Below are 27763 nucleotides of genomic sequence, written 5' to 3' on the forward strand. Positions count from 1 at the left end.
GGTATGTGTGAAAATGGTGTTAGTTTAAATCAATATAATAATTTTGTATTTGTAGATTGAGTTGCAATGTTATTTATATTTAGACTTAATAAAATAATAATAACTTTGTACATAAAAAGAGTTTATTAAAAATAAATATAGAAGAATCCGTTTATATATTGGTTGTTTTATTTTATGCCTATTTATTGTATTGAAGCAGTTTGCATTGTTTTTTGTACTATTCAGAACAATATTAATTATTCGGTAAGTTCCCGGGACATTAGTCCCGCAAAAAAAAATTGTCGTAAGGAAGTCTCCACTTTTTATCTATGTTCTACCAAGTGTAGGTAAATATACTCTGCCTATTCCGATCACTGAATATCACCCAACTTACAATTATCTATGTAAAATTTCAGTTTAATTCCGATTTTTATTATTTCAATACTTAAGTGTTATTCTATGGAACTTTATTACTATATGTAAACAAAACTAAGTAGTAAATTCATCATTCAATATGGCGGTTTGTTTACATAGTTAGCAAGTTCCATGGAATGATACTTTAGTTACCTTGTATGGCGGTAAGTGCGGTAGTTAACCCTAAAAATTTAGTTAGCTTAGCGCCACTTGCACCATCCCATCTAACCCGGGGTTAACCGGTCTAACCGTTAACCCAGTGTCAAATTGTACTGGGTTAGTGGGATGGTGCAAGTGGCCCTTAGACGAATTCTAATAGAATCTAAGGCGCAGTCTGACCCGGTTCGGTAGGTGCGATTGTACATTTGCAATCTAGTAGCGATACGAGTACCTACGTCAATTTTTTATTTAAGAATTGACTTAAGAGACCGTAACAAATCTTGGAGAAGAAAATGTATATAGGTAAGCAGACGGGATAAAAAGACATTAGCAGAATATTGCGATTGCACATTGAGTAGTTTACTTTCTTGAAACTATAGACATATTATAACTCCGTATAAGATGAATAAAGTCTAAGGAAAAAACGTGCGTCGGAAATCAAGAAAAAGTCATTCTCGGATAGATGGCGCACATACCTTTGGCCTATGCTCGGCTAGATGGCGTTGACGACACCGTTTCATATTTAACAATTTTAGGTATCAGTGAAAGGACACGGCTAGGGTTTGCAATCCGGATCCGAAATGTATGAAATTATCCGGATCTGGATCCGGATCCGCGGATCTTCCCATACATTGCGGATCCGTCGTGCAAACCCTAGACACGGCTCAAAATGATATAAAAATAATCAAATCTTTTATCAATTTTTTTACAGTTTTATACATTTTCATTTTGGGTTTAATCATGTGTCGATAGATGGCAGTAAATTGACTGTGACTACAAAATTTACTATGACAGGACCCCTCTATACTATATCTAAATATTCTCTTTGCTTGAAATCAAAGAGTATATATTGAAGATACATAGGTAACATTTTTTGTTTCAGTTAGATTATAGTTTTAATTTTTAATAACATATTGTAAAATACTTGTATACCTATACTTACATTATCTTGGTATTAAAATATTAGTTTGAATTGGTCTCAGGCTCTACGCCACCGCGCCCCCGCACCGTGCGTGACGGAATCTGTCACGGCCCAGTTCCGGCTTTGCCACTTGTCATTTTCTACACAACAATTCCAATCGTTTGTTCAACTTCAAAATAGTGCGTTTTATATTATTAAGTTCTAGTGCTCTTAGGATTAACAGAAACTTTAGGTTTTATACTCAGAATCAGTAGGTTCTACTTATTTATTCTACAGTGAAAAAATGTTCTGGTATGGGCACGGACAAATCCAAAGCTAGGTACTACAATAGACAGACTTTAACGATAATCTAGAAAATTTTACATTTACCTACCACCAGTGTTACAGCTACAAAACACTACACAGATTATTTCAGTTCAAACATTCACAACCTTAATTATATCAGGTACTAAACCAACATTACAAGAGATGGTAATTATATACTACCTAACCAACGAAATAAGATAACTTCACCGAGCCAGACACCACAAGACCCGCCATTTTGTGTATCGCAACGCAAATTACCCATTTATCATTCCTGCGACTTTCGTAATGGACATTATGACACACAGTTCGATACATTAGCTTAAGTGTATTAAATTATATTAAATACTTACTACTTACTGTATAACAATCAATACTAACTTCGGAAATAGTAATCGGAAAAAGTAATTCAGTCTGTCTGTGATAGAAAAACTAAAATAGAAAGCTTGCCCTGGGGACGACCATTAGGCTACCTAATTTATTTGTGGAAATTTTTCCTCTAGGGTCACCTGGACACAAATAGTCTAGTCTAGACACATTGAGTCTATATATAAAATAAGTATTGTCTTCGGTTACCGCGATAGTTACTCATGAAATAACTATCACACGTTAACCACCAATGCTGTAAAGGGTTCGAATTCGAAACGTCGGGATGTATTATAAATTTATTCATTCATTATTTAAATTTGTCAGTCCTTGAAGTTGACCGCTACTAGGGCCTTATTAATATTACTTGCGGTTGCTCTCACTTAAAATTCATGTAAAAAAGTTTAAGTAACTTATAATGTTCCTCCAAATCTTTATATAATAAGTACCTTATTTTTATATATTAATTTTATAATATAATTATGAAATTTACCTACACATTTCTACTAACTAAAATATAATAGTTTATTGTAACTATGAGACTGACACAGATACTGCAAAAGTAATTACAAATTCTGTAAAAAACTTAAAATTGCTCACAGCAAACCATTGTGTTAAATCATAAAGCGCTTCAGTTTTTCAGAACTAGTTTAAAAAAGAAAGGTCTTTTATACACGGAAAGTGTCAGTTGGTCAGTCGTGACAAAAACTCAAACGGTTAAAGATTACCCATGCAGAAATCGTATTGAATTTTTTGGCCCAAATCGTGCCTTTCGGTGCTAACCCACTTCGTAACTTTACTTTGTAACTTAGATATGTGTATGGCTTTGACGTAACGATTGACAATACGTTTTTTGAAACTATTTAAATATCAAAGTGATTTAAAAACTATTCTTAAGGGCTGATTTAGACGGCGTGCGCACTCGTATGCGATTTTAGTTACATTGAGGACTATTGGTTACATCCAGTTTAGCCGACCAATCAAATACCGCAATTAGGGTTTGCACGACGGATCCAAAATGTATGGGAAGATCCGCGGACCCAGATTCAGATCCGGATAATTTCATATATTTCGGATCCGGATTACAAACCCTAACCGCAATGTAATTAAACTCGCATGCGAGTTCTCGTACCGTCTAAATGAGCCCACGCTTGTCAAGTCTAACAAGCCCTTGACAATCAGTTGTCCATATCTGTCATTTTGATATTTGTGTTTGTTAGATAGGGACAAAATTTAATAAAGGTTTGCTTTGTTTAAAGGGGATTTGCAGGTGAATAAGAGCAAGCCCTGCACTGTAATTCACAAAGTCTTAAGTAGGTCTATTTTCGTCAATCAGATCATTAAAAAGACTTCTAGCAATCATAACCTGATAGATTACTTAATTTTCTGATATCCAAATTAAAATACTTCTCTAATAAATTCAAGCTGATATTTATCAATGCAATCATCATTAAAATCAACTAGCTGTCTGCTCCGCTCCACTAAAATCACATCAAAACAAAAACTAATTAACTAATTGGAATTCTATCTTTTTAAATCTTTAATCCTAGGAAATAGATCCATTAGTGGGCCGATAAATAATTTATGTCGGAGCTAATTTCAAAATTATCTACCGGCGGTGCCGCAGTAGATCTGCAGTGCCCTGTGGCCAGGCATGTCGCCGGTAGGGAGGGGACACTGTCGATACTAAGTATGATATTTAAGGTAAATATGTGGGGAAAACGCGAAAATGTATTGCTGGGAAGACCGTTATATATAAAGCAAGAACTCTCGTAGTTGCACGCACTTCGCTCAGACCATAGAGAAATATAAGTAACGAAAGAGTGGTAACTCCATACATCAGTTTCTTACCAAAACGCGAGTTATTTCGTAGTCGACATCTAGCGTCAAGTAGTGGAACTACCAGTACCGCTACTTGACACGTCCAGATGTCAGCAGTTTCACTACTGACTGTGTTATTGAAAGAAAATAGGCAAAAAATTACCCCCCTCTTTTTATCTGCGAAACTCTCTAAAATTTTCTGGTTCTAAAATTTTGATAAAAATACTTACACAAAATAGTTATTTACCTATAGACATCAGTGTTGAGGTACAAATTCCAATGGATTAAAAACATCTGACACGACCACAATGGCATATTAGACCATTTTAAATGCAATAAAGCAGTTTTGTGGCAAACCACACGACGACGTTTTTTACATGATTGATATCAATTCCTAATAGAGGCCGGTTCTAAAATGACCTTCATGACATGAACACGTTTTATTAATTGCTATATGACAATGAGAAGTCATTACGCTAATAAATTCATAAAATCGCCAAAAATTTTAGCCATTGAACAATATACGCACTATTACGAAAAAATCGTGAGAAATTCTTATGTCATAACTCATAAACCTTGACTCTAATGTAGGAATGTGAGTTGCCAACTTTGGCCAAACCCAAAGTAAACTTTGTTACTGGCCATTTTAGTGTTATAGAACTTTAGTTTATAGTTATTAAAGTCCGTCAACCAAATCTTGTCAGTAGTAAAAGGCGGCAAATTTGAAAAATCGCGGGTTAGCAACACTGTGTTCGAATAATTCCAAAATGCGTGTCATCTGTGTTTTATCTGTGGAATGTGGATCGTGAACGACAGCCGTCAACTTATTTGTTTTCATTTGGTTTTCATTCTGAATCGTTTCTGTTTCAAGAGATATTTCTGCTGTCACCATTAAATACCAATACATTAAATAAGAATAAGCAAAGCTAAGGAGCCTACAATGTACAATCATGCTCGTTGATGGTAAACATTACTAAAAATTGAGGTTATGACAAGTACATACTGGAAGAACTCTTTCGAACTTTTAAGATTATGTTCAGTTTTTTTGTTTTAGGGTTAAAAAGCATAAATAAAATTAAAACGTATGCCTAAATCTATCCAACAAGACCATAAATTGTGTCCTGGAAACCGTCCATAGGCCCACATGTCTAATATTTTCAGCAATCAGTTGTGACTATTTACAAAGATGCAATAGAATACTACAGAGTATTATGCTTGGTTGAAGTGACCCGGTAACATTGGTAACTTCATTATATTTTTTCAATTAATGACCTGAATTATAGTGTAAGCTAAAGTGACCCTTATCTTATTTACCTTTAAATTAAATAAACACCCAAATATCAGTTGTTTTATTTTTAATATGTAATCCTATTGTATAATATATACCAATCAAAAAAATTACACAGGTATGTCATATTCATCCAGAAGAGTACACTAATTTACATTAACAAGTGGCATATTATATTGTAAATAACAAATATATGCACTATCTAATTATCTGCATTTTGATATGATTTTATTTTAGTAAACTTAGAAGACATAGATAGGGAACAAAGAGAATATAAGCACTACAATAGGGAGTTGTTTTTGATATCTTCAAATTTGTTCATCATTTTGATTAACATTGTTTTAACATCGCTTTTAAATTGTCCGTCCGAGTCAAATTTTTTCAATAAACCGCGAGTGACAATTTGAATTGACGTACGCAGGGCGCGCTCAGCGGAAAAAAAAATCTTTTGGTTCGATGTACATTGCTGCTTTTCTTACCGCAATACTGCTCTTTGAGTGTTGCCCTACTTTAGTTTGCTTTACATTGCTACTGACAAGATTTGGTTGACGGACTATACCTACCTACTTGTTTTTTGGTCTGCGAAAAACTGAATTAGGAAATATTCAATGCGTAACAGATGTTGTTACATTACTGTCGGAAAGTTTGCTTTTATTTGTATTTACGTTAATTGAGCCTATTTTTTAGACCATTCAGCTCCATCCCACGGTTAGTTCCGCTGCGGATCTGTCAACTAATTTAGCTAGGATTGATTCATAGGAAAAAAAATCTTATCTGTGATTCTACTACGAAGTGTTATCTTACCTATATCTATTCTGATTTGAAGTTCAAATCCGACAAGCGTATAAAGCTACCTTAAATAGTATGATGCTTATTTTTTTTACGATGATCATTCCAGAAATAAATTTTCCCATAAAGTTTGATTATTTCCGATGTATCGATAAATCGGGAAAAATTGTGGTTTCCTGGTCCATCCCTTTCCTTGACAATTTCGGGCTGCAACGTCGGACAAAAAAGGCGGTCCTCATTGGAAATTTATATCCCCTGGCATTCCACCTAATGTTGTTTTTGCAGTGCATTAAGACTCGGCTAATGCAATATGGAGTACTGGGGGCAGTAGTACTATTCGGGATGTTTTGATGATATTGATTCGTTATTAATTATCTTGAATACCTATCACAGCCTGTAATATAATTCACATAAAATGTCGTCCCGTACGTGACTATATTTATTTGGTAACTTCATGGAGTTTAGGTAGCTTTTTGTTACTCCTTTCAAATAATTGTAACTAACATCATCCGGGACTACTTAAAAACACACAAATACACTACTATGTATAAATTATAACTTGAAATAGATGTCATATATACCTACTTATATTAAAATATATAAAGAAGGGGTTAGTGGCGGAGGCCGGATTCGAACCCGGTCTTCTGCGTATGCGGCTGTTTATAAGTTAGGTAATTGTTGTACTAATTCTTGTTTTTTTTTTTAAGTTTTTACGCTATATTTGCATGACGAACACATATGTAATAAGAATCAAAATACACCCACATATAAGTACATTCGTAGATAAAAACGTTGGATTTGCGATATAGATAGCCGGCATGTGATAAAATCATCAATATCACCAGCTGTCACTACACCGTCTGAATACGGCCTTTCATATTTTGTCGCAGGGGAAATGCATTTTGTTGCCTCTGCAGATATGGAAGCAATTACGAATCAACTTTGTCCGAATGTTGGATAAAACTTTTCGTTTGAATGTGGGCAATCTGGCTTTTTTTCTTGGAAGCACACGGAACTGGTTAATAGAGATATAGTGGTTAATGGAGAACTTTTATTCTAATTATTCAATAATTGGGCTGAAATATTTTCTTCTTCGTTATTTTATTTATAACTAGGTTTGGATCGTATATATAATTGAGAAAGGTTACATGAACGACAACCTAAAAATTTCACTATTAGTGAACCATTCTCCTTCTATCTAAGGAGCATTCCATGAAATTGTCTACTGTTTGTCCCGTACAAACGCGAATTTTCTGAAGATTTGCAGGTATAAGAGTTTGAGTTTCTATGACAAATGGTCAAAAATATGCACAGAACACAGGAAATAAAATGCGTTTGTACGGGACAGCCCGTGGAATGCTCCCTAATCCTATCTGGAATGGAGTAGTCTGTGCGGAAAAAGAAGAGTCGTGGTATGTATGGGACCCAAATACATTCCACTACTCTTCTGTTTCTGAACAGACTCTATAAGTTGCTAAAATTACCTATCCGATTTTGTGTTATTATTCCAGATAAATAACAATAATATCCTCGAAACTGACCTAAGATATATTACCTATGTGTGGTTGTCAAAAAATTAGGTTCAAACATCGGTTGTGCTGTATAGAGCAGAAGAAAGAACTTTTCTAGAACGTTCTAGAAAAAAAAAAAAGCGTGTATTACTAAAAGAAATTAAAAACTAGCTTAAATCTAAAATAGGCCCTTGAGTACCAAGGATGCTGGCGACATTTCCTCGCTGTATATATCTTGTTTGTAAATAAATGATTACATATCAAAAGGCGTCAAAAACTTCGGTCTTGATCCTCAAACGAGAGTTTAATTTCGACGGTAGGTTAACTTGTTTAACGACAGGTTATTTTTATCCTTGTAGGTTGTGTAAAACAAACAATCATAACTTGTTTAATTAACAAATTACTGTATGTACGAGTTTTACTCGTAACCTAAACAAAGTTAGCCTTGTTCTGTTGTTTGCAATGCAACTATTTTGCTAGTTAAGTAATATCTGCTGATTTAATTTTATGGTGTAAGTAGCCTTGGTAAAATAATTTTGAGTGAAGTATTATTTATGTTAGTTTCCTTGATGGATTACAGTTGATCTGTTATCACTTTTTCTTATTTTTCGTACGTACAAAATCAATTGAATAACCACAATTGAATATCTTTCAACCATGGCGCTTATTACCTACACAACTAAACATTGTATGTAGTGTATGAATTTCTCATTTACAAAATGTAGGTAAGTTAAGTGGTCTATAATTAAACAAGCAACAACGGTTGCACTCCGGGAGTGCCGATAGAAGTTAAAACTCACCTCACTATGTTACCGACGCCGTAACACGATACATACGTTTAGCGGAGATATTGTATTTATTTATTATATATTATTATCATTCTGAAATAAGATCACACTTTTCTTGAAAAGGAGTCCGCAACATAAATGTCAAATAACATTGAGTTTTTCTTTATTGATTTAAATGCCATCTAAATTATGAGTGGCCATCTAAACCTTACGCCTCTTACGGTCACGTGATCGCCTTACGCCCCTTACGGTCACGTGATCGCCTTACGCTGTCTCGAGTTTATCATTTTTTCCCCACCTCAAAAAGTGTCCAGGGCCGCTAAAGAAGTTTTCACTTCAAAAATCCAACCAAGTAATTTCAATGTGCCACCAGTTTAATTTGCTAGCCTAATTTGTTTGATTACCTATTTGTTGCAATGAAACTTAACCCTTATTTGGTAACAAATAAGGTACAAAACGGTAACGCTTAAAAACCGTCAACTTTCCAACTGTCAAATCGCGAACACTTGCAATTTTCACACAAACCATCGACACGCGCTCGCTGAACTATCTTTCAAAAAGCCGTAAAACTCTCCATAACTATTACAATGATATGACTATTTTTATGCTAACAATGTTCTGTCTATTTTTGAAGCGTCGTAAGTCCGTGCGTATTTCATATGTAGATATCGCATTTTAGAATTATCATAGTTTCATGTTCCAGTCTGATAAGTATATTTCCTACGTTCCGGTATGAGTTGATTTCTTATTTTCGCACAAATTCCTTCGTTTTATTAGTCTTCATAATAAGACTAATGAGGTTTAATTAGCCTTCCTGTTTTGAATAGGAAAAGAGCGATATGAATCTTAGAAACGGATATGCGTAGCTAAGGCCCACTTGCACCATTCCACTAACCCGGGGTTAACTGGTTAAACCTGGATTTACCATGGTTACCAGTACAATTTGACACTAGGTTAACGGTTTAACATCTTAACCCCGGGTTATTGGGATGGTGCAAGTGGGCCTTAGATTTTCTGCTACAATGTAGTTTTCTAACTCGTACGAGGGTCGGTCTCTCTACGATGTGTTACCTAAATTATCTGTGGTGTTACGACAAAACTCTAATTAATATCAGTACCTATTATAGTTTGTAGATTTCTAATAGAGCCCGACGACTAATCCTATTGTCTGTTGTCAAGTAAAACCGCACGTGCTACTTACCTGCAAAAAAGGGTCTTAATTATTCTATTTGGCACCTGAGCACGGGCTAGTCGAACGCTCAAAAAACCAGTGTAGGTGCGCTCCCCGATAACGCGCCTTTGTTACGCGTCTCGATGACATATTTTAGACTGGTTCTGTAGCGTTCGACTCGCCGGCACTCAGTAATCGAAGTACTGACCACACATCCTAACAAAATATTTATCGATTAGTTCATTTTGAATCTTATTGCAATTTCCATAGGAGTTGTAATTCAATTACCTGGGTAAAGTGAACGAACGATTTTTTATGCAGGTGGTTGTGGCACGTGGCACGAGCGGTTTTACTTAACAATAGAAAATAGGATTAGCCGTCGGGCTCTATTAGAAAGCTACAAACCCTGTTTATACAACAACGGTTTCACTCACTTGAATTTTTAGTCGCTATTGGCGACATGTTTCGGGCCCTTCGGGGGTCCATCTTCAGGCTCGAGTGCTCGCGGCGACTGCAACTCGTGCACTGATGATCGCGCCGCCCGCCTCGTCGCTCGTTGCGCGCGCGCTGACAGGGCGGGGGCGGAGGCGCGGTGCACTCCACATCCGGAGTTGTGAAACCGTTATCGTATAAACAGTTTAAAATATGTCTCACGAAAGTTTAATATCGACTACAAACCCTGGTTTAAATTTCATTCGACAGCGTGACGTGACGTACGCGTTTGCGTTAAGTGTCATTTTGTACAGGATTTTGAGTTTCCAAAAGGTCCCGCTTGGCGCGCTGTTCATAATCCCATACATAAATAGACATAACGCAAACGCGAACGCACTTCACGCTATCGAACGAAGTGAACAGTCGTCATCAGATATATCGGAGCGGATAAGACTCTCACAAATTTTCATTATCATTTATTTATTCAAGACACATAATAAACTTAGGTACAGTAAAGTCACCAACTCGTTTACATGTTAATTCTTAATTCTAACACAAAATAAAAATGTCAAAAATGTTATACAACATAGTCGAATTATTGTAAAAATAAACTACATACCTACCTTCAAACGTCAGTGTAATATAAATGTAGGAACTATTCGGAACACGCCTCTATTTTCAGGGCGTTAGAGTGCGTGTTCAGATATTGTGAACACCTTGGCCGCTCCGATATATCTTATGGCGACTGTACACTAGGGGTATTTCTAGGTACAGTTTGGTTGTCAACTGACGAAATTGCCTATCCAGCTATGTCGCGTGCCGTAACGCTTGACTTAACAAGGAGTCCGTGTCTCTTACCTAAAGCAGTTGTCATGTCATGTATTATGTGTATTATGATACGTCAATTTTACGTTACACAATCTAAACGTTTTTGTACTTTCACGCTTTAATATTCATGGTTATTTGTTTTTTTTAGTAGTTTTAAATACAGAGTGAGTCACTGAGATGTAAACAGGAAACAATTCTTATTAAATATACAGGGTGTCCCAAGAAGTAGTGATATACTGAAGCTGGGAGGTAGAGGACCTAGAGGGCTATCTGAATCACCCCCATGTATGTTCCGCGATTTTTCGCATTTTCGGAGTTATGATTTTTTTTAATTTTTCACCTATCGCCGAGTACGATGAGATTTTTATTTATGGTGACGTGAATTATTGCGGTAGATGCTTGATTGTTTTTGTGTGCTAAGCTGATAGATAGGCCAATTCAGTATGGTAACATTTACTATCGTTAGATCTTTGAATGGAATTAAAAAAAATGTAATGCCAAGAAAGATAAAATTACCCAGTATGTTTTATTTTTCTAAGCGCCCTTGAAGTTGTAAACATACTGGGTAATTTTGTCTTTCTTGGCATTAATTTTTTTTTTAATTCCGTTCAAAGATCTAACGATAGTAAATGTTACCATACTGAATTGGCCTATCTATCAGCTTAGCACACAAAAAAAATCAAGCATCTACCGCAATAATTCACGTCACCATAAATAAAAATCTCATCGTACTCGGCGATAGGTAAAAAATAAAAAAAAATCATAACTCCGAAAATACGAAAAATCGCGGAACATACATGGGGGTGATTCAGATAGCCCTCTAGGTCCTCTACCTCCCAGCTTCAGTATATCACTACTTCTTGGGACAACCTGTATAAAAAACGGGTCACTCACGTATTTTACGATAATTGTTCAAAATCCCAGACAAAAATAGACAACGCAAACGCGAACGCTCGTCACGCCATCGAATGAAATTTATAGTTTGTCAAAGGACTCTAATTTCAAACGTGGACAAGAATCATAAGAAAAGTCCAAAAGAAAAGGATGAGTATAGTTTTTTTTTGTTCTTATTTACTGCCAATTTGGTTTGACCAGCTATACATTAGGGGGTTCTGTTGAAAGAAAAATGCATTCGATGCTATGCTCAAAACGAGTTTTTATAAAAATCTTATTGAAATGATATTTTTTTCCTTTTAATTTAACGCAAAATCCACGTAATTTACGTGACAACTGCCGGTAGCGTAAGCCTTTATTATAGAACAATGTTGATTTTTGATATTGCCCCGCAAAAAGTGGAAAAGCTTTGGGTAATTGTTTGGAAAACAAATTTCATCTGCGTCAAAAGGGGTTCCTTTGAGGCTAATCTCAGACAGGCTGACCTTATTATACAATTATATTACAGAGTAGAACAGGACAGAGGCCGTCATTGTATAAGTAATAATAATAACTTTCAAACAAAAATGATAAAAAAAAGAATACGGACTTTTATTTCTAACATCCTCCGTATTATGCTCTGATTGAACCTCAGGGGGCTTAGCCAAGATGACAATCGGTGATAGAAAACGTCCATTCTGGAAATAGTCAGTTTTTTCGTTCGGCGTTTGTCATCTTGGCTAGCCCCCCAGGCCCTAATCTGTTAAGAACACGCAACAAACAATAACATTCATAAATGCATAGGTACTTATGTGAACAGCTTATCATAGCCATTTATTTTAGTTTGACGTGTCGGGTTAAACTCTTTTAACCCTTGGCCTTATAGTAAAACTTAACAATCGAGTGTCAGTTTTACTCAATAAATATAGAACACTTAACTTAAAAGTTCATTCAATTTCAATTACATTTCTACTTGTTAATCTGCCCCATTGTCCTAAAGATAAGTGTCATTAATTTTTAAATGTAAACAATATCAATCCTAATTATAAATTGGCTATCAATAATCCTTATGTCAATCAATCGTCATCGGAACACATTGGCTAATGTCAATTACGAGACGTGTTACATAACGATGACGCAACGCTTTGTTGGCCAATTTATTTGTTATTACGCCCACTGGGCCGGTTTAGTTAGTGCGCTTTGCTTATTTGGGCATTTTTACGATGTAACTTTGACATCGGACGTATTGGTACTAATAGATAATCGTGTTTCTTTTGTATTAACTATACCATCATGAAAATATCAAATGTTTTTTTTTAAATTAAATATTATTACTTAGTTACAAGTTACAAGTAAATATAAGGCATAAAAACAGGCACTCTGTTTATTTGTATGAAGTGAAAGCACCCTCGTTTTCTTCGCAGGCAAATCTATATAGTTTTATTTATTAGATCTGTTTCCAATGTGATACTGATCTGTCAGTGTCATAAGTGACGTTTTTGATTGAAGAAAATGTTACTTTTGACACTGACAGACTAGTATCATATTGGAAACAGATCTAATAACTAAAACTAGTTGGCCCGTGGGCCTTAAACAACCCTTTTTTTGCGATAATAAAAAGCGAAGCGATACGAACAATTGGGCAAATAAGGCCAAGTTTAGTCTGTAATTAAGGTTTTAAAACATTGTAGTCTCTGTGTACCAAGCTGCTCTGCGCAAGTACCGCTCGCTCCTTTTCCTTTCATTTGGCCTTGCTCGGCTCGGACACTGGGCCGCCGCACGCGCCGTATGCTATATTATGACCGATTTACTATTTATTGTACAGCCTAGCAGTTTACTCAGACGGCTGGTAAAAATAAGTATCTAGTTGTGTGGTAGGTTTTTTCGTAAAACTTAATTTTCAGTTTCAATTTCTATAGCACCAATAGGAGCGCTCCACATACTCTGTATCGCGGCCAATTAGAGGCACCTTAATTTAAACCACCTTTTATACTGATCAAATATTGCAAATCACTCTTTCATCAGCTTCCATACAATAACCACCACTTCTACATTTAACCGTTTTGGCAAGAACCCTTGTAACCAGTATCTTTGGAAGAGTAGGTATATATCAGGTCACTAAGAATCGAAGCTTTTTATTTGAATCGTCGCGAGCCTGAGAGCCTAATACCGCGAACCACGTTTGACGTGTTACCTCCCTGTCACACTTACGTACGAATCTACAAGTGCGACAGAGAGGCAACACGTCGAACGTGGTTCGCGGTAGGCGCTCTGACCTGTACGGCAGCTACCACAGACTTAAATATACCATACATAATTTTTATGGTTGAATTGATGAAATTATATGAGTGAATTTGGTTAAGGTTATGAAAAGTCACAAGCCTAACCTTCAAATACACCGTGATCAAATTAGTTTTTTGATATTTTTATAAATTTTAATCCTGTGTCGATAGATGGCAGTAAATTTACTGTGACATACAAAATTTACTATGACAATAACTCTGTATTTACTCTATTCTCTTTGTATCGAACGTTTGCTAAATCAATCTCAATATCGTATTAAACGGCTGCGTATCCAACATATGGCCATCCAACACAGAGGGGAAACTAATCCTCGTCGGTATTTGTCTTTGTCTCATTTGGCGAAAAATACCCTAATGAAATTGTTAAGCAATTTATAGCGGACATTATTTACCCTGGTCCAATTAGATGCGAATTGGTCAATTTGTATTGTTGGAGTATTTAAGCGGGATTGGATTTTCAGAAAAAAGCGGCCAAGTGCGAGTCGGACTCGCCCATGAAGGGCTCCGTATTTAGGGGATTTATGACGTATTAAAAAAAACTACTTACTAGATATCGTTCAAACCAATTTTCGGTGGAAGTTTGCATGGTAAAGTACATCATATATTTTTTTAGTTTTTCATTCCCTTATTTTAGAAGTTACAGGGACCCCCACACATTTTACCACTTTGGAAGTGTCTCTCGCGCAAACTATTCAGTTTAGAAAAAATATATATTAGATACCTCAATATCATTTTTGAAGACCTATCCATAGATACCCCACACGTATGGGTTTGAAGAAAAAAAAAATTGAGTTTCAGTTCTAAGTATGGGGAACCCCCAAAATTTATTGTTTTTTTTTTCTATTTTTGTGTGAAAATCTTAATGCGGTTCACAGAATACATCTACTTACCAAGTTTCAACAGTATAGTTCTTATAGTTTCCAAAAAAAGTGGCTGTGACATACGGACGGACAGACGGACAGACAGACAGACAGACATGACGAATCCGAATAAGGGTTCCGTTTTTTGCCATTTGGCTACGGAACCCTAAAAAGGATGATTAACTTTTACCACAGTTCAGTTTGTATGAAAGAATGGCTAGTTTAAGTTTCAAAAGTGATTTACTCCAGAACAACTAGAATAATCCATAGTTTTAAAAGTTAAAGCTAATCTAGTAGGTATTCAAAAATTTAGGGCCTAACGATTCTACTTTTATATATACTTAATCGGCAAGCCGGAGCTGTTTTAGCCCATGTTTTAGGCTTCATCCATTTCTGTACCTATTACCTATACTAGCTGTTGCCCGCGACTTCGTACCCGTGGATTAGTACATTTTCCCCATACAAACTATATGGGATGAATTTTGAAAAATCCTTTCTTAGTGGACCCCTAGACATTATAAGGAACCTACTTGCCAAATTTGGACTTTCTAGTCCCAGCGGTTTGGGCTGTGCGTTGATTTAAGTCAGTCAGACAGGTCTTTCACGTTTATATACATAGATTATCTGATATCTCTTTGCCTGAGATACAGGATGTAAAAGTGCACGCATTATGTAACATTAGCAATAAGGTTTTATCAATAAATTTTATTGTTCTTATTTTATATAAAATGAATAAAAATCTTGCATAATCGCAGTGCAAACTATAACGACTTCTATTTTAATACTGAGCGCGAAATAAAGTATTTTTCTCAGCATTAACCCGCGCTTATTAAAACTTTTTTGCCGCTGGTACCATTGTGAGGACTATAGTTTTGAAATTAAAACAGCCTCGAGGAGTGTCCTTATTCAGCTTTGTTAGTAACTCGGAACTTGGATTGTTTGGGCAGTTCTTTGGGATTTTAATTCTTAAGACATTTTTTATGTTTTAAAGGAAGTTTAATCTTCGCAAAAAGTTTGTTAAATGCTAAGGTATGTAGGTAACAACTGTATGAGCGTCTTTCTGTAACCTTTCATATGTGTGTGTTGGTCAGAAATTGTATTTAGGCTCGAATGTCGATGCAAACTATACTTGGTCAAACCAAATTGTCCGTAAATAAGAACAAAAAAACTATACCTACTCATCCTTTTCTTCTGGGTGTTAGTACTAGTGTAAGACGAAGATAGTATGATTCTTTTTGTCTATGTTTGCAATGAGGCAGTCCTTTGACAAACTATACACAATTTGGAGCCTTATATTATACACAGATTAGAGACGGAGGTTACAATTTTGTCAAAACATCGTACTAGTATTTAGAAATCTTGAGCTTGAAATTAAAACACAAGTTTGTTTGCAAGGGAGTTTTGCAAGTATATGCTGTATACAATACATATACATACTGTTATGTACAAAGGCTTCTACAAATCACAGCTTAAGTAGGTACATATATTATAATAATTGAAAAAACACCTCTAGCCTTATAGTGATAACGTCAGCAAGAAAAAAAAACAAATCAATATTTTACTTCATACTTGAACAGAGCACTTGAACAGCTTTCCGGTCCTAATTACAGAAGTTCGAAGCCCAAAACTCAATGCACCAGTTTTTCCAGCAAATATTTAAGGAGCTATAAATTGGCCTTTCATTAGTCGAAATAAAAATGAAATAAAAGCACTCGAAGTAAAACTTTAAGTTTGTCGAAAAACGGCCGAATCCTGCATCGGCTAATTAACAACACAGCACAGATTACAGCGGGAGCACTACTTCAGCATTTCATCATTGATTTAAAACAAGTTTATACCCTTTGCAAAAAAAGGCAAGAAGAGACTACAAACATTCTTTGTAATAATTCTACATAATTTGTAATAATAATTCGTGCTGCGGTATCTGCAGCATTGTTTTATGTTAATTTACATTGTTTGATGTTCTATTATTATTACTGCTCAAATGCCTCGCCTTTGTACATTACATATTTTTTGTTTTATCTAAAATATTTATTTATAAAATTTTACAAATAATGCATTTATATCTAGGAAATACAGAAGTCAAATATCCACAACGCAGGCTTTTGTTTTATTGTATTTTATCATGTCTTATATACAATAGAGTGTTTACTCGTACATACATACATTATTAGTATTTATAAATTTCGTCCATTCTGTCGTTAGCATAACTAAGTTAATATGTTTTATGGTCATCATCATCAACCTACGGTCAATCGTTCAAATAAGTCTGCTTCAGTAAATCAGTTTATTGCAATGATTTTTGCAGGAGTTTTATGAGTTAAAGTCGCCAAGATTTGGTTTAAGCACGTTGATAATACAATATTTTAGCCAATTTCCTTACAAATAAATAACAAAACCCAAATTAATGACGTCAATAAGGCGAGTAAAAAAAATACAAAATAATGATTAGGTACTGTTGTTTACAAACATGCCTGATTCATGTTAGTACCTACTCGTAATCATCTTTTCCTTTTAAATGTCACTCTACTGATATCTGTCTAACTGTTACCGCGTTTTTAATTACAAGTGCGCTAACTGTTCTTCTCTGTAACGCAAAAAACACAATGTTCTGAAGTGCAAGCGAAGCCCGCATGCTTGAGTTCCTAGTTCGTTTTTATGCCTTAGTTAAGAATGTTTGCCGCTTGTATTGACAAGGAAAAATCAAACTGACGGTTAAACGGAGTGTACTGAATGCGCTGTTTTATTTGAGTGAATTTTCTTTTTTCAGTTTTGTTTACATTTTACCGATGAGTTTTCTTTTTAATAGGAAGCGGTAACTAAATTTTGGGAGCAATAATAATTTATAAGTGTAGTAAAGACTAACTTAATAGTATACCTACCTAGCTAATTCATTAAAAAATCAGTTGATTATTAGTTGTTACAGTTTATCCTTAGTTCACTCTACTATTTCAAAATTTTAAGTTTAAGTCGAGATCGTGACATACAGCCATATTCGAACTTAAAGATACGTCAAATACTAGATATTGGAACGATATGGATTGGATATGTCAGTGTCAAACAAGTGGCAATAGTGACGTCCTTTCTTCAAACAATCACGTCACTTTTGACACTTGTTTGACACTGACATATCTTGGTGATGTCTAATAGATATCTAGTTCAAAATCGGAATCGGACCCATGGCCGGTATATTGCTCTTATTAATTAAGTAACTTCTTAATTAATAAGCTCATGAAAGTCCATGTGATCATATCATACGAAGGTATATCAGAAAGTTCATTCTAATTTAACGATTTGTTATGGTTTAGATCTTATTTTGATACGACCTTGAAGATCGCTCACGCTGATCGATGCATGCGAAAGAATGAGTCGTGCGTGAGATGCACACTAATCCGATTCAAGGTCGTACCTATCAAAACCAGTTCAAAACGAAATTTGAATCGGTGTCGATGTTTTAGAACAGCGCATAAAAACTTTCCCCTACAGAGATCTCACTTAACACTTAATCAAGAACCGATCACTCACTTACTTACCACCACTAACCCCTATAGCTATCAATCGTCGATCAAAATCAACCCCAGGAGCCGTAAATGTTGGCAATCGAGTGCAGCGGTGGCGCCACCTTGCGGAGGAGCGCGTAACTACACGAAATGTCAACACACCAAACGATGGCTCGAAGGCGCCATCTACCCGACTACGAAGGAAACTGCTTCAAGACTGGTTAGGAGCAGAGGAAGGGGTAGAACCAACGGTTATTAAATAGGCCGACGAAGGCATCAGAGCTCTCTTTTTTCTGGGATTTCATGGGCGAAGCATAGGCGAGATAGACCATTCGTATTTACGTAATAAATTGTAAATCTGTTTGTCGAAGTTAAATAAAATTATTAACGTTACACGTGTTTATTTGAAGTAATCCACCTCCCGTTAGTTTGGTAGATTATATCAGAACTGGGGATAATCAACGCCCACCATGGGAAAACGGAAACGCGCCAAGCACGTGCGTGCGCGTTCAACTTCTACTTCAAGTAGCAGCAGTGGTCGGACGAGAACTCCGTCACCTCCACCGAAACAAACAAGAAAGGAAAAGAAGAAAACAAAGGTATCACGTAAGGCTGATACCTCAACTGTAAGTACAGATAAAGCTTCTACTGTGGTGAACAATATTATACCGGAATTTGATCCTTTACGAGACGACATAGGTGCTTGGCTTAATATTATTCAATCTTACGCTAAAACTTTTTCATGGTCAGATGGTGTGGTTAAATTTCAAGCGCTTAACAAACTAAAAGGGTCCGCTAAGACCTGGTACGATTCTTTATTGCGTACGGAACAAGAGTGGCCTTCGTGGCGTTGGGCGGACTGGCGCCGTAGGTTAGCATCTAGCTTTCAAATAAGACGTGATATGTTTCAACTTTTGAAAGAAGTAGTAGACAAGAAACCGACCGATAACCAATCATTGTACGAGTTTTATTTCGAACAGAAGAGCAAAATCGATCGTTTGTCATTAAATTTCTCGGAAATGGATGTTGTATCAATAATTGTTGGCAATATAGGAGATTCTGGGATAGGCGCGTCAATCGAAGCAAGCAATTTTACAACGTGTGATAGCTTGGCAAGTTTTCTTCACGGACGTACTTACAAATCCAGAACCTCGAAACAATTTAGTTCAAATATACGCGATGGACAAGGCAAGATAGGTACACATGTCACTACCACACAGCCTAGTAATTCTGCAAAGATACCTACAGGTCAGTCAGGCTCGAGTCAGACCGCTCCGTCCAATAACAATCAGGCTCTTAACCAAACTCAACGAAAACCAATTGAATGTTACGTATGTGGTGGTAATCATAAGAAAACAAATTGCGACAAGTTAAATCGAAAATGTGAATTTTGTGGCAAACGGGGGCATGATGAAGCCGCGTGTTTTCATAAAAAACATTCAACTAAAACCGAAAAACAGGAAGAGACTAAACTCATTTCTACCGTCAATTCACGCGATAAATTTATAAAAAAGATTTACGTTAATGACACCTACTATTATGATGCATTTATAGACATGGGGAGTAGTTGTTCATTAATAACACCATCACTGGTGAACAAATACTCTCTTAAAAGTATTCCTTTGCCATCCCCCGTCTTGCTGCATGGTTATAAAAAGGGTATTTCAGAATACGTTCAACAAAAGGTAGTACTTGATTTTAAATTGGATTCGGTGTGTTTAAAGAATATTGATTTCTATATAAGTAATGATTTAGACGATCGTGAAATGTTAATTGGGCGAAACGTGACTGAACGAGCTGACTTGGTATACTCGCGGGTAGGGAACCGCCTCCTGTTTGATTATGCGAAAACATTTACAGAGTTTTGTAACAATATCGCAGAATTTGAATTGGACGCGGACTCTCATCAAAGCGAATTGACAGCACTCTTTAGGACTTATAGAGACTGCGTTGCGTCTAACACTAAAGAGTTAGGAAAGGTGGCTAACCATGAAATGATTATTGAGGTTACTAACCCGCAACCTATTCAATGCAGACCCTTTAGGGCATCTCATGCTGACAGAAAGATAATCAGAGAAATGGTTAACGAACTCTTAGAAAATAAAATAATCTGTGAAAGTAACTCGCCATATGCGAGCCCCGCATTACTGGTTAATAAGAAAAACGGGGAAAAAAGGCTGTGCATTGATTACAGGTTGCTAAATAAAGTCACGGTTAAAAAACAATACCCCATGCCTCGGATAGAAGATCTTGTTGATAGGCTTCAGGGTCATAAATGTTTCACCAGCTTAGACTTAAAGAGTGGGTATTACCAAATTCCCATGCACCCGGATTCAGTAGACAAAGTGGCGTTTATTACGGAAGATGGTCACTATTCCTTCCTTCGGGTCCCTTTTGGGTTAGTCAATGCCCCGTCAGTATTTCAAGAGATGATGAATAAAGTCCTAGGGAATCTCAGATTTGAAAATGTGATCCTATATTTAGATGATGTGTATTTGGTTACAGAAACGGTTGAAGAAAATTTGAAATTGCTTGAACGGGTTCTAAAAATATTTCGCGAAAATGGCTTGACCCTGAACCTAAAAAAATGTCACTTTTTCAAATCTGAAATTGAGTTCTTAGGATATAGAATTAAACCTAATTGTGTCATGCCTAATCAATCCAAATTGGAAGCTGTAGAGAATTTCCCGGTCCCAAAAACCGTACACCAACTTCGACAATTTTTGGGCCTCATAAGCTACTTTAGAAAGTTTATAAAAAACTGCGCTATGATTTCTGCCCCATTGACGAGGTTGTTAAAGAAGGATGCGGTTTGGGTATGGGACACAGTTCATGAACAAGCGTTCCAGGTTTTGAAACATAAACTTACATCGGATAGTGTGTTGTCGATTTATGACCCAAATAAAGAACACGTTTTGTATACGGACGCTAGTAGGGAAGGTCTTGCCGGCATTTTAATGCAAATTACTGATGAGGGTGAAAAGCCCGTGCATTACTATAGTCGGCAAACCACAAATGAGGAAAAGAAATATCACTCATTTGAGTTAGAGCTGTTAGCTATTGTTTGCTCGCTTCAAAAATTTCGGTTGTACCTGTTAGGATCGCCTTTTAAAATTGTCACCGACTGTAACGCGGTTCGATACGCGTTGACTAAAAAAGAGATTATTCCCCGGATAGCACGGTGGGTTTTATCGACACAAGAGTTTGCGTTCGATATCACACATAGAGAAGGTACGCGAATGCAACATGTAGACGCATTAAGTCGTAACCCCGTGCCGTCAGGAGAAAAATCAGAGATTGAAGTAGTTTTATCGATAACCGAAGCAGATTGGTTATTAACGGTTCAATTACAAGATCCTGAATTGAAACGTATTAGGACGATAATTGAATCAGGAGACGCCGATAACAATAAAGACATTTTTACTAACTATGAGGTTTTAGGAGGCAAAGTCTACAGAAGAACGTCCCAAGGCCGTCGTTGGGTGGTCCCAAAAAACTGCATATGGCAGATCATTAGATGTAACCACGACGATTTGGGTCATTTTTCTGTAGACAAAACCATTGAACGAATAAGCTCGCAGTATTGGTTTCCTAGGATGAGACACGTCTTAAAAAAATATATCAAAAATTGCATTAACTGTATTTATTACAAAAAGAAAGGGGGGGCTAAAGAAGGTGAGCTGTACCCGTTGCCAAAATATGCAAGACCATACCACACACTTCATCTTGATCATTTAGGCCCATTTGTTAAAACTAAAAGTAAAAATCAATATTTATTAGTCGCTGTGGATGCTTTCACGAAGTTTGTGTTTATTTTTGCGGTAAAATCAACAAAAACTTCGTGTGTTATTAAAGAACTTGAAACCCTGTCAAAAACGTTTGGTAACCCAAAACGTATAATAACCGATGCCGGTAGTAGTTTTACCTCAAACGAGTTTACACAATATTGCACTAATAAGAACATACATTTGCATACGGTGGCAACTGGCATGCCTCGTTCGAATGGCCAAGCGGAGCGTTTTAATAAAACTATCCTTGATTCGTTAAAAACACTAGGCGCCAATACAACCGATGACAGATGGGATCAGTACGTAAAAATATTACAGCAAGGTTTAAATAGTACCATACACAAAACTATACAAGCAGTCCCTAGTGAAGTTTTCTTCGGATATAGGTTACGTACAGATAGCGATAGTTTAGCGCCAGGATACGACGATAACCTGATAGACGTGACAAGGTTGCGTGAGAATGTAGATAGTAATATTAAGTCCAATGCACAGTATCAGAAAGAGAGGTTTGACCGATCTCGAAGTAAAGCACCTGCATACAGTGTGGGAGACCTGGTTATGGTAACCATTCAAAGTCAGAGTAATGATGGTAAAAGCAAAAAGTTGTTACCTGTATACAAGGGTCCGTTTCAAGTCAGCAAGATTATGGGAAACGATAGGTATGAGGTGACGGAGGTAATTGGGAGTAAAAGGAGTAATAAAAAGTACACTGGAGTAACTGCGGCTGAAAATATGAAACGGTGGATCAATATTGATGATTGGAGTATTAATTAGGTAATATTCAATGTGTATATAACCGTGTTGGCAAGGTAAGATTATAAGTAAAACAACCTTGCTTTCTCTAGATTCCCTTTATTTTTTTTATGATAAATACTAAATAAAACTTACACCTATTTTCAATTTCAGTGCTATTCTATTTATTTCATAAATAATAATAACATTTCATTTTTTTTTTAAACTACAGTTACATATAAAGTTAATTTATACATAGTCCCTTACAAATTTAGAATGGCTTAAATTAAGTTCAGAGTTAAGATAAATGCTTCAACATATAATATGAATCTGCTTTACGTATGACATGCGCTGTCAAAACTTGATGAAGTCACAGTGGAGGTTGTTATTGGTAAAAATCGAGTTGGATACACGTAAAATCTTAAATGTTGCGTGGCAAGCTTTTAAGTAGGTATCAACCGATGTGAAACCAAGGCGAACGTGTTTAAGTGAGAAAACCTCTTTGAACATAGGCGGCCTATAAAAGTAACTTACACTGTGGCTATCACTCAGGTATGAGTAATCAAACAGCTATGTATGTTTTGATAATTTTACACATTCTTAACCTACGTGTATGTTTCAGCATGTATCTTAACTCGTGAGGCGCCTGCGGCAGGCGCCATGCAGGACGGCCGTGTTGGCAATCGAGTGCAGCGGTGGCGCCACCTTGCGGAGGAGCGCGTAACTACACGAAATGTCAACACACCAAACGATGGCTCGAAGGCGCCATCTACCCGACTACGAAGGAAACTGCTTCAAGACTGGTTAGGAGCAGAGGAAGGGGTAGAACCAACGGTTATTAAATAGGCCGACGAAGGCATCAGAGCTCTCTTTTTTCTGGGATTTCATGGGCGAAGCATAGGCGAGATAGACCATTCGTATTTACGTAATAAATTGTAAATCTGTTTGTCGAAGTTAAATAAAATTATTAACGTTACACGTGTTTATTTGAAGTAATCCACCTCCCGTTAGTTTGGTAGATTATATAAAATTTAATAAACCTCGTAAACAAATCCAGCCATTGATCACCCTCTATCTGATTCTAGTAGGGTTACCAGAATTTTAGAAAGTTGGAGAATCCCGACAAAATTTCTGATATATTTTACTGCACGAATCAATCGTGTCATTTGCAGTATAAGGGCGCATTTAGACGGTGCGAGAACTCGCATACGAGTTTCATTACATAGCGTCATTTGATCGGTTGGCTGAATTGATATAACCTCAAAAGTCCGCAATGTAACTAAAATCGCTGCATTCTCTGTATATTTCGATTAAATAAGTAAAGTTTGCCGCCGCATTACTGCCGCGGTTATGACATTCATTTTGTCACGCATTTTAATAAGGAAATTGACAGAAACAACGACGCCGTAACAGTAATGTAGCAATAGGTACTCAGGAGCTCTATCGAATCTGAACCAACCTACCTACCATAACATTAAAAAAACCTGCATTCTTCGCGAGCTTGCTCTTATTCTTCCACGTATCTTGAAAATATTCCCACCAGTCTTCGTCAAAGGCATCAAGCTTGTCCCGCTATCTTTGACGAAATCTATTGTGACGCCTTATAATTTATGACACTAGGTACCCCCTATAGGTACCTATGTGCCCTCGGAAAGTTCCCAAAATTGAGAAATTTCCACATTGAAAAGTTTCCGATACTCCTAAAATTTTTGTATGAGGATCGAAACCACCTATCCAAATTGAAATTTTCCTAAATTTCTTATGAAAGATTGGATTTTTTCCTCATATTTCCGAGATGTACTCCAACTTTTTTTAAACTTTCCGCAACTTGCACATCTGTATGTGGGACCTAATGTGCAATATTTGAAAACAAGATATGTCCCAAAATAATCTTACGTTTCGTAACCTTAGATTCAATACGGAAAAATCTAGAAAATTCCCGATCACGAACGGGGCATTATAAAAACGGTTCGCGGAAAATTGGAACAAGAAAATGCGATAAAATTATGCATTGGTTGGTTCATTCGCGATTTTTCTATAGAATGCCGTTTGGGTTTATGTTCTCTGGAGAAACTTGAGCATTTGAACATGATCATGTTTTCACATGGCCAAAACATACCTAGACTTTGCGTATAAAGTGTTAATATCTGGGTGACCGAGCTTCGCTCGGAAAACATATAAAAACTCGAAAATGCGCGTTTTCCCAGAGATAAGACCTAGCTAGATCGATTTTTCGCCCCCGAAAACTCCCGTATAGCAAATTTCATCGAAATCGTTAGAGCCGTTTCCGAGATCTCCAAAATATATATATATCTAAATAAATAAATAAACAAGAATTGCTCGTTTAAAGGTATTAGATATGAGCGTGTGTGTGTAGGTTTCACTGTTCAAACCTACGAATAGTATCAAATTCTTATTTTTTTAACCCGTTAAGCCAAATCTCACAGAAGAAAACTAGGGACAGATCAAACCTATACTGGTGCCATCTATAAAAATGGCAAATTTTTTGACTAATTTAACAGGTATAAATACAATACAATACATATACTCTTTATCGTTCACCTCAATAAAATAAAACAATACAAAAAAAAACAGAAACACAAGCAGGTACCTAAACCACAGGCTCGTATGTTAGTATTAATAATTTTTTGTTTGTTTGTTACAGTGGCCACCAAGATTACTTCGGTGGACGCTCACCATCTTGCTGATAGTCGCCGTTATTGCACCCACCTCAGACTCCACAAGTAAGTATCATCATTATGTAATACAGGTATATACCTAGTTCAGACTCCAGTCTCTCACAAAGGATTGTCAATGTATTTACCATTAGGGACACCTGTAAAATTATGTTGTGTTATGTTGGAAACACTCCACAACTCCGGGTTGTACTAGCAACTGTCGTATTTACAACCCTTTATCAAGCGATACCAATACATGACGAGGGTACAGTCGGAAACAGCGGACAAAACATTAATCTCCATTTAAAAGCGGACCCGACTGTCCTTGCGACGTGTGACATGTATACGGCGGATAATCTGGCCATTCGCTGCCTCACATTCGATTTACGCTGTTCAATTGTTTTGATTAAGGACATTTTTAACTTTTTGTTTTTATTAATTGCTTGGGATATTCGGCTAGGTATTTTACTGGTATTGTCTTTTTGGCTGGTCCTCTATGGTTGCATTTCTTAGCTGATTCTTCATTCTTTTGAATTTATTTGAGGAGGTTCGATAATTGTTTTGGTTCATTCTGTTTTAGGAAAATTTTCCGTTATTTATATTATGTACCTAAAGTGTTTCCTCGCATTGGAAATCAAACTCTGATAATGCCCAAAAAATGCGGAGGACAAGAGCATGAAAGCAATATTTTTTTCATCTAAATATTTCTTTTGGGCAGTATTCTCAAACATGTGTGATGTATTGCATTTTATTGCAAGGCTCACTCTGTATTTATTTATGACAGAAATTGGGAAGTTGAAAAAACAACCAAAACTTTGAAGCTTGAGCAGTGCGGCAAAACTGCCAAAAGGTTATCTGGATGAGATCGCAAACCAAAAAGTAGAGCAGAAAGACTCATAAAATACAGAACGTAAAACTGCCGCGGGCCGCGGCTCGATGACTCCGTGACGTATTGACGCGCGCGTCGATTTATTGCCGATGACGCGCGATTAACGAAGCGGACGCACGTCACTGTGATGCACTTTTATTGCGAATAAAATTGTAATGACTTTTTGTGAAATTCGCATTTTGACTAAATGTCTTAGTGTAAGGCCTGAGTGGACGCTCGAAGCGGAGCGTTCGGCACTTTGCCGAATATTCGGTATTCGGCCGAATGTTGCCTACTATTCGGCCGAATACCGAATATCTATTCCACCTACTTAAAAAGAAAAATTGCACAATAAAAATAACCAAAAACTATGTAGGTATATTTAGAATGTTTTCCTGGAAAGTTGTTAAATACGAAGACCATTTTTTGAGCATTTGTTGGTTAAAAAACATTTTATTTTTATCATGTCTGATTTGTTTCACTCTATTCATTAATTCTGTTCAACAAAAATATATATTAGCTAATGTCATCTAACGTTGAGCTTTGTTAGCGATCAGTTTTCATAATAATTGTGAATCAAAATGTTCGCATGTCATGCCGAATATTCGGTATTCGGCCGAGAGAAAGGCCGAATATTCGGTATTCGGCCAAAACCACTATTCGGAGCATCTCTAAAAATAATCTTTATCCTTATCTTGGGGTAAAACCACATTCTTTCCGGGTTTGCTCCAGTAATGTGACCGGACGAGCACCGATTCAATATTAAGGTAGGTATGAAGAAAGAAAGCTCAAACGTTTGAGCTTTGATAAATGCGTTAATGGCTACCAGTATTTTCCCATTCCCTTCAGCAATCTAAATAAATGTAGATAGACAATTATTTGTTATTGGCACACCTCAATAAAAAGATACAGCTGAAGAACAACGGCTAAAGATAGAGGCAGACAACAGGCGGTAGGCAGACAAAAGAGTAGGTGTTGCAGAAACTTTATGAAGTCTACTGTCATACATAAAAATACATACAGGGCGCTTCCTGTAACAGGAGCAATAAATTAAACTAAAGGCTGTACTCCTCAAACTGACCAACATTTGTTCTACAACTTTTGAAAATAACTCATGTTTTGATTTTTATTACACTTTTAAGTTTATTCTAAGACGCAATGTATTGCAAATTTTGTTATGTTTAAAGTGTGACAAGCAACGTCAAATACACTGATGTCAGCGTACATTGAAGGCAATATTTATTTTGTATGAAAAGGAGGAAGTCTAAAGGATTCATAATTTTTAAAAGTTGCTGAACAAATGTTGGTCAGTTTGAGGAGTACAGCCTTTAGTTTAATTTATTGCTCCTGTTACAGGAAGCACCCTGTATAAGTACCTAAATGAACCTAG

At 36.4% G+C, this 27763-nt stretch overlaps 1 protein-coding gene across 1 annotated transcript in view; it reads left to right on the forward strand.

The window, feature by feature from the left end:
- The window catches only part of LOC134650971 (probable chitinase 10), a 159525-nt gene that overhangs the window by 54733 nt on the left and 77029 nt on the right, over positions 1–27763 (forward strand). The window contains exon 2 of the mRNA XM_063505934.1: positions 25493–25571. Coding sequence (XP_063362004.1) covers positions 25493–25571 — 79 coding nt within the window. The remainder of the gene's footprint in view (positions 1–25492; positions 25572–27763) is intronic.

Source organism: Cydia amplana, chromosome 9 (genome assembly GCF_948474715.1).
Source record: "Cydia amplana chromosome 9, ilCydAmpl1.1, whole genome shotgun sequence".
NCBI lineage: Eukaryota > Metazoa > Arthropoda > Insecta > Lepidoptera > Tortricidae > Cydia > Cydia amplana.